The following is an 8,180-nucleotide window of genomic DNA, read 5'->3' as shown; positions in this document are numbered from 1 at the left end:
CTCTTTCTCTCTGTCTCTCTGTCTCTCTGTCTCTCTGTCTCTCTGTCTCTCTTTCTCTCTGTCTCTCTTTCTCTCTGTCTCTCTTTCTCTCTGTCTCTCTTTCTCTCTGTCTCTCTTTCTCTCTCACAAAACACATTATGAAACTGTACATTTCTGGTCTTTCTTAACACTGTTATGAAATCCTCCGATACACAATTTACAACAGTTTCTGATAGAATGTCCCTCCCCTCCTCATGTCAGTCTATAATGACATAATAGGATGTTCAGAGTGGTGCATGGTGATGTCTCAACATCTGCCTCCCATGCCCTGCGGCCCCCATTGTCACCCATCCACTTTAATGAGAGGGGAGTCTGTGAAGCGCATTTGTCTAAGTGAATTTACTCCGAGGCTTTGAACAAGCCCGCTGCGACGCCTAGCTACTCAAGTCAACTAAAATGCCAAAGGCTGCACCGCTATCGAGTTAACGCTGGCAAACATTGGGCCCAATGTGACCAGGTCAATACTGTATTGTTGGGCGAGAGGGGGCCATGCGTCACTGCTGATTCAGAGGAGATGGAATGTTTTCTCCAGCAGCCATGGGCTCTACAACAGCAGACACTGAGATAAACAGGCACACAAACACACACAGGCATGCACGCACATATGCATGCGCACGAGTGCACGCACACAGACAAACATGCGACACACAACACAAACAGGAGGAGGATTTGAAGCTGTACTCTGGAACCCGATCACAAAGTCACCTTGGACCACAGATTCTCCACTGCTCTCCCCAATCCGGTTGAATTCCTCTACACTACAGAGAGAGAGAGCTTCATCCCTCCTCCCTCTCCCTCCATATGTACCTCAAAGTCTGCATCTACAGCATCCATGTCAGTCCTGTTTTGTTTTGTCACTGTAAGAGGTTTGCAAGTTACCTGGCTTCCTCTATACTGGGGCTAACATGGACTCTATGTGTGAATCCCTGCAAGATACTGGAGGAAGTTGGATTGTGGGGGAGGGTAGAAAACCTGGGGAACCACCACATCTCCTAGGACTAGAGCTTACTGGAGCCTGGGAGACAAAAAGAGACCCGCTTTAAAGCGGTTGAGCTACTGAGCTGAGCTGAGCACAGACATGGAGGGGGTGGCAGGGACTGTAGCGGGGGTTGGGGGACATGAAGGTTGGAACGAATGTCAGGCAAGTTGAAGGTCCTGAAAACATGTCCCCGGGTCTAGTGAAGTGAAGGTGGGGAGAGATAGGTGTTAACAACAGTTGCTTTGATATAGCTTTGATGTGGCATATACATATCCTTTAATATAATCTCTTATCTGAGAGAGTGGCATTTGCCTGGGTCTGTATTCCACTGTTTCTCTTGGCCTCACTCAATAATAAACATAACACAATGGAATCTACAGAGCTGAGGATCTGATTCGGTAATCACTGATCCTCAATAACACTAACACAACACTGCAATGCATGACATTACATTGCATTCAAACCCTTTCTAAAATGTCCTTTGTCTCAAATAGAATCTAATTGTCTTCATTTCATTTCAGACAATCGTGAAGAGCGTTTTCGAAAGGGAMTTATTGTAAGAATTATACGTTTCTTAAGCCAACGGTGCCACATGTACACATTCTACAAAGTGAACAATGCGCCACAAAAACAAGGACCAACCCTCCTTCTCATGTATTTTCAATGGCGCACTKCACAAACAGTCAACGAACACAGTAGTGCAAAGAGGCGAAACAACATAGAAATCCTCATTGGTTTTATACCACGTACTACCCACCCTCACTAGATCTTGCTGTTTCTCTCTATGCCTGCCTGCCAGACTGGCACTATGCTAATTAGAGTAGCTGGGAGTGTGAATTTGAGAGGAGAGTGGGATTAGCTCGATAAGTATCAGGAATACAGAGGGACTGAAGGAAAGTCATTTCATTTCTAATAATAAGAAACTGTTAGAACATTCACACAGATGCATTGCAACAATTTCTCCACCACAGTCTACATAACCCCTGTTTATTCCTTTATGGAACCGACATAAAACCAGACTGGTGGGAACATGGATGACGGTTGGGTTGGGTGGGCTCTGCCATTGTTACTACTGAATCCTACTATGTCGTTCTCTCCTGCCATTGGTAATCACCTAGCGGGACAACAACCTAGTAAATCTCTATTTAATCTCTATTTCACATCTCTATAGCATCATTATGTTTATCCTAAACTAAATTAAAGGAATATACACTCAGTGGCCAGTTAGTATTAGGTACACCCATCTAGTACCGGGTCGGACCCTCCTTTGCCTCCAGAACAGCCTGAATTATTCAGGGCATGGATTCTACAAGATGTGGTGTTCAAACGTTGATCAATTGGTATCAAGGGACCTAACGTGTGCCAGGAAAACATTCCCCACACCATTACACCACCGCCGTCTCCCTGAACTGCAGGCAGGATGGTGCCATGGACTCATGCTGCTTATGCCAAATCCTGACTCTGCCATCAGCATGACGCAACAGGAACCGGAATTCGTCGGACCAGGCAATGTTTTTCCACTCCTCAGTTGTCCAGTGTTGGTGATTGCATGCCCACTGGAGTTGCTTCTTCTTGGTTTTAGCTGATATGAGTGGAACCCGGTGTGGGCATCTGCTGCAGTAGCCCATCTGTGACAAGAACCAATGAGTTGTGCGTTCCGAGATGCCGTTCTGCACACCACTGTTAAACTGCACCGTTATTTGTCTGTTTGTGGCCCGTCTGTTAGCTTGCACGATTCTTGCCGTTCTCCTTCGACCTCTCATCAATGAGCTGTTTTTGCCCACAGAACTGCAGCTGACTGGATGTCTTTTGCTTGTCGCTACATTCTCAGTAAACCCTAGACATTGTCGTGCATGAAAAGCCCAGCAGGCCGGACGTTTCTGAGATACTGGAACCGGRGCTCCAGGCACCGACGATCATACCACGCTCAAAGTCGCTTAGGTCACCAGTTTGGCCCATTCTAATGTTCAATTGAACAGTAACTGAATGCCTCTATGCCTGTCTGCCTGAGTATTTATATATAAAAGTATGTGGACACCTGCTTGTTGAACATCTCATTCCAAAATCCTGGGCATTAATATGGAGTTGGTCCCTCCTTTGCTGCTATAAAAGCCTCCACTCTTCTGGGAAGGCTTTCCACTAGATGTTGGAACATTGCTGCGGGGACTTGCTTCCATTAAGCAACAAGAGCATTAGTGAGATTGGGCACTGATGTTGGGCAATTAGGTCTGGCTCCCTGTCGGCATTCCAATTCATCGCAAAGGTGTTTGATTGGGTTGAGGTCAGGGCCCTTTGCAGACCAGTCAAGTTCTTCCACACCGATCTCTACAAACCATTTCTGTCTTGACCTTGCTTTGTGCATGGGGGCACTGTCATGCTGAAACGGGAAAGGGTCTTCCCCAAACTGTTGCCACAAAGTTGGAAGCACAGAATCGTCTAGAATGTCATTGTATGCTGTAGCATTAAGATTTTCCTTCACTGGAACTAAGTCTGAATAGTCCGAATCATGGAAAACAGACCCGGACCATTATTACTCCTCCACCAAACTTTACAGTTGGCACTATGCATTGGGGCAGGTAGCGTTCTTCTGGCATCTGCCTAACCCAGATTTGTCCATCGGACTCCAGAGAATGTTTCCACTGCTCCAGAGTCCAATGGCGGCGAGTTTTACACCACTCCAGCCGACGCTTGGCATAGCACATGGTGATCTTAGGTTTGTGTGTGGCTGTTCTGCCATGAAAACTCATTTCATGAAGCCCCTAATGAACAGTTCTTGTGCTGACTTACTTCCAGAYGCAGTTTGGAACTCGGTAGTGAGTGTTGCAACCGACCACAGATGATTTTTATGCGCTACGCGTTTCAGCACTCGGCGGTCCCATTCTGTGAGCTTGCGTGGCCTACCACTTCACAGAAGAGCCGAAGTTGCTCATAGAAGTTGACCGGGGCAGCTCTAACAGAGCAGAAATTTGACAAACTGACTTGTTGGAAAGGTGGCATCCTATGACACTGTCACGTTGAAAGTCACTGAGCACTTCAGTAAGGCCAATCTACTGCCAATGTTTGTCTATGGAGATTGCATGACTGTGTGCTCGATTTTATACACCTGTCAGCAATGGGTGTGGCTGAAATAGCCAAATCCACAAATTTGAAGGGGTGTCCACATACTTTTGTATATATAGCATTTATATATATATAATAGAGTGTCAATAATATTTCCTGTGGTACTATAAGGAAGCGCTGGGATCTCTCCTTTTTTCAGTCTCTCCACAGAGGCCTCAGAGATCAGAGAGAGGGCACCACAGAGACAAACAAAGCACTTCTCTCTGTTTTGCGGTTGGCATCAGACGCCTAGCACACTCTCCAGTTAGAGAGGAAAACGTCTTGCCAAATTGATTTCTACGCTGCATAAAAGGCTACGCTTATACCTTATTAGATTCCTCTAACTATAATAGCTACATCTAGAATGTTTATTGGGAATGAAAGGGGATCTATGTGTCAGATTTGCTAAGCGCCGCTCAGATGAGCCTCCTCAGCAGAGGTGGGAACCTCAGCCTAAATAGAAGAGAATGTAATTCATTTCAAGTGTGAGGAGGAGAGGATTTACACTGATTTACAGCATTAAGACCGAAGCCTCTCCCTCCTCCCTCCCTCCGCCCTCCACTCGCCTCTCCTCCCTCCCCCCCCCTCCTCCCCCTCCTCCCTCCCTCCCTCCCTCCCCCCTCCCTCCCTCCTCCCTCCCCTCCCTCCCTCTTTCTCTCCCTCCCTCCCTCCCTCCCTCTGTTTCTCCTGCCCTCCCTCCCCTCCCTCTTTCTGTTCTCCTGCCTCCCCTCCCTCCTCTGTCTCTGCCCTCCCTCCCTCCTCCCTCCCTCCCCTCCCCTCCCTCCCTCCCTCCCTCCTCCCTCCTCCCTCCCTCCCTCCCTCCCTCCCTCCCTCCCTCCCCTCCCTCCCTCCTCCTCCCTCCCTCCCTCCCTCCCTCTGTTCTCTGCCCTCCCTCCCTCCCTCTGTTCTCTGCCCTCCCTCCCTCTGTCTCTGCCTCCCTCCCTCCCTCTGTTCTCTGCCCTCCCTCCCTCCCCTCTGTCTCTGCCCTCCCTCCTTCCCTCGCTCAACAGCAACCCCCCCCCCCCCATCCACCCGGCCCATACCTCTGAAGGATAGACACAAGTGACGCTCTTTTCTGTTCTTAATAGTCTGTGGAAGGACTCCACTGCCTGGTCCAGTTCGGAATGAGTGTTTTATTTCAGATGCAGAATGGGCAGCACAGAGAGTGGGGCGCTCAGATCAGGAGACAGCTAGCTAGCTTCATAGGGACAGGTAGCCTGGAACTAATGGCTGTGAGATATGGATCAGATCCCGTAATTTGTCAGTTGGGGTGATAAAACAGTAGCGGTTCCAGGGGGGGCTGCTGGTAGCTGTGTTTTAGGGGGTGGTGGGCCTGATGACGATGGATGAGATAGTGTGATTCAAGATGGCAGGCAGGGGCGGGGAGAGGAGGGGGTTTGGGTTAGCTGAGTTTATAGGGCAGTGAGTTTGGACTGTGGAGTCACCAGTAAACCAAACACTTGTCACTTCTCGTTAAACCAGGAGGCCTCTTGAGCACCATTCCACATAATAACTCTCAGCTTGGAGTGGGCCCATATACCCTCACAGCCAATAGCAATTTTACTATGTGTCCCTGCAGTGTAAACCACAAACACTGGTTAACAGATTATTACAATAACAACCAACAGGGTAAGCCGTAACCACAACCACAAATCCTACTGAAGAAGAGATGGATCTTTAAGATCCTACAACACCGCCCCTCTGCTTTGGGTTTCTGACTCAGCCCTACTGCCCTCTTAGCCTCCCCACTCGCTGACATCTGGAAGATGCGTCATTGTAGCTGTGCTGGAGCAGGTCGGCTCTCGGGCCAAAGGTCCTTCTGTCCAGCCCAGAGATTGGCCATTTGGGCACCTATGTAAAACCCCAGCTGGCTGACATCTTCAAAACGCATGGACACTAAAACTGGCAAGTTCACCCAAATCCAGCCTTTGGCCCCATGTCTTTTTCAATGTATTGATTCAATTGGGAGCAGTTTTAGAGAAGAGGCTTTACCGTTTTTCTTATATCATCATGTCTGCAATGGTCAGTGTGGCTAAATAGGATGTGTCTGAGTACTTCAGCAGGCTGACGAGGAGCAGGGTAAGTCCCTGGTGTGCAGATGCAATGGGGCAGTGCTTTGGCAAAGCCAATTGAAAAAAACACACGTCTCTTGAAAAAGAAACAATTATACAAGGGCTCCATAGTCCATCCTAAATCCTCCTCCCAACTCACTTGCCAAACCACTGAGCAACATTGAAGACTGATGTCCATTATTTACTTCCAGAGTCAGTTTCTTGGGGTGACCTTCTCAGAAAATTAAGTTTGAGTTGACCTTAGGAGACTTTAAAAGCGTTTTAGAATTAGATTATGAGGAAAACTGCATTAACAAATTATATCCTTGTCTCAAATACCTCAGGTTTTCACATGACATAATTTAGCTCTATTATCTTGCAGGAGTTTCCTTTCAGTTTTCAAACATGTATTTTTTCTTTGCGTTTAGACTTCAAATTACCATCAGTTTCCATAAATACTCTAGAGGCAAATGCTTGAAGAGATTCTCTCTGAAATTGAAATGTAATTGACCTACAAATATGGCTGTGAAGTGCCTGGAACATGGACAAGACAGAGGACTCTCTGTGCTCTCTAGCCCACATGACACTCTGCCTGCTCAACCAATCAGAGACAGGTTTGTTGGATCATTTCTTCTACAATCATAAAGAGCTTCACAAAGAATTCAGCTCCACTCTACAAGGTCTAATATTGATGCTACATTCAAACAAATTTAACCAAATGGATAGCATTGTAAATACAAAGCATTTTAACCCATCTGTCATAACTCAGAATCTATGAGACATGCATGTATTTTCCAGATGTATTTCATGAGAACGCCATTACACTGTAATGGAGGACAATCTTCAAAAAAAGAGATTAATCAAAAAATAACTGAAAGACCTTCCCACTTCCCTTTCCAAGTTTGCCTCATAAGTATATTTAAAACATTCTAAAACGTAATATATCGCAAGAAAATACACATGAAATAAATCTCTCAGCATCATCCTGAGTGCTGCATCAACCATTTTGGCATACACCTTTCTGTTTTGAGGGTTTGCTAGACAGACAAAGACATGTGTGGAATCAGTTACCCCTAACCGCATGTTTGGAGTGTGAGGAACAGTTAGCGCGCGGGGTGGTTCAGAGTTTGGGAGGTTTAGGGGGAGTGAGCGAGGGGTTGTGGTAAGAAGAGAGGGTTGCCCTTTTTTACTAGCATCTGATTGATTAATGTTGTTGTCAGGGCATGAGGTCCCTGGAGAGGATGAGGGACCCTCCATGATATGCACATGGGCGGGTTTTACAAGCAGAGGCATGCTTGGAAAGTGATAGGAGAGAGATCCTGGCCAAAGGCCGAAATGAGAAATCCATCAGGAATGCATTCTTCTCTCTCTCTCTCATCTCTCTCTCTCTCTCTCTCTCTCTCTCCTCTCTCTCTCTCTCTCTCTGTCTCTCTCTCTGTCTCTCTCTCTCTCCTCTCCTCTCTCCTCGCCCTCTCCCCTCTCCCTCTCCCTCTCCCTCTCCCTCTCCTCTCCCTCTCCCTCTCTCTTTTCTCTTCTCCCTCCAGAACACTGCCGCTATAACTCTACTGTATTTTCCTTCAGTGTTACAATAAAACCAAATGGCACACAAGCTGTCAGGCAGGTTCTGGAATAGAGTCTTGGGTGTGAAAAAAATGGAGAATCCCCTGTCAAGCCCTTCCCTTAGAACAGATGAGAACTCACAGAAGATTAAGCAGTGAAATCACAGAGGTGGCAGATCGCGTGTACACGTAGAGAAGTGGGTAGAAATATGGGAGTAAAAAAAGAACTGGCACTGGGTGTGCGCGTGAATGAATATAGATCACAGAGCTAGTGGCCTTCATTTCCACAGCCAAGGCTAAGGAGTGGTGAGCATTAGCTTCTGCGCCAATACAATGGCCATTCAAGGCAGCTCACGGCACTCCTCAGGACCCACCAAACGCCTGAAAGCAGATGTTATTATTTGTCTGCAAGATCCAAGTAAAGAAGATGCTCTCGTCATAGAGTCGCTCCTG

At 47.1% G+C, this 8,180-nt stretch overlaps 1 protein-coding gene across 3 annotated transcripts in view; it reads right to left on the bottom strand.

The window, feature by feature from the left end:
- Positions 1-8,180, bottom strand: part of pax7a (paired box 7a) — a 59,247-nt gene that overhangs the window by 23,125 nt on the left and 27,942 nt on the right. For all 3 annotated transcript variants that reach the window (XM_070444899.1, XM_070444903.1, XM_070444905.1), the window contains exon 6: positions 5,812-5,831. In XM_070444899.1, the coding sequence (XP_070301000.1) occupies positions 5,812-5,831 (20 nt within the window). The remainder of the gene's footprint in view (positions 1-5,811; positions 5,832-8,180) is intronic.

The sequence above is a fragment of the Salvelinus sp. IW2-2015 genome, linkage group LG1 (assembly GCF_002910315.2).
Source record: "Salvelinus sp. IW2-2015 linkage group LG1, ASM291031v2, whole genome shotgun sequence".
Lineage (NCBI taxonomy): Eukaryota > Metazoa > Chordata > Actinopteri > Salmoniformes > Salmonidae > Salvelinus > Salvelinus sp. IW2-2015.
This window is presented reverse-complemented; position numbering and strand designations above follow the sequence as displayed.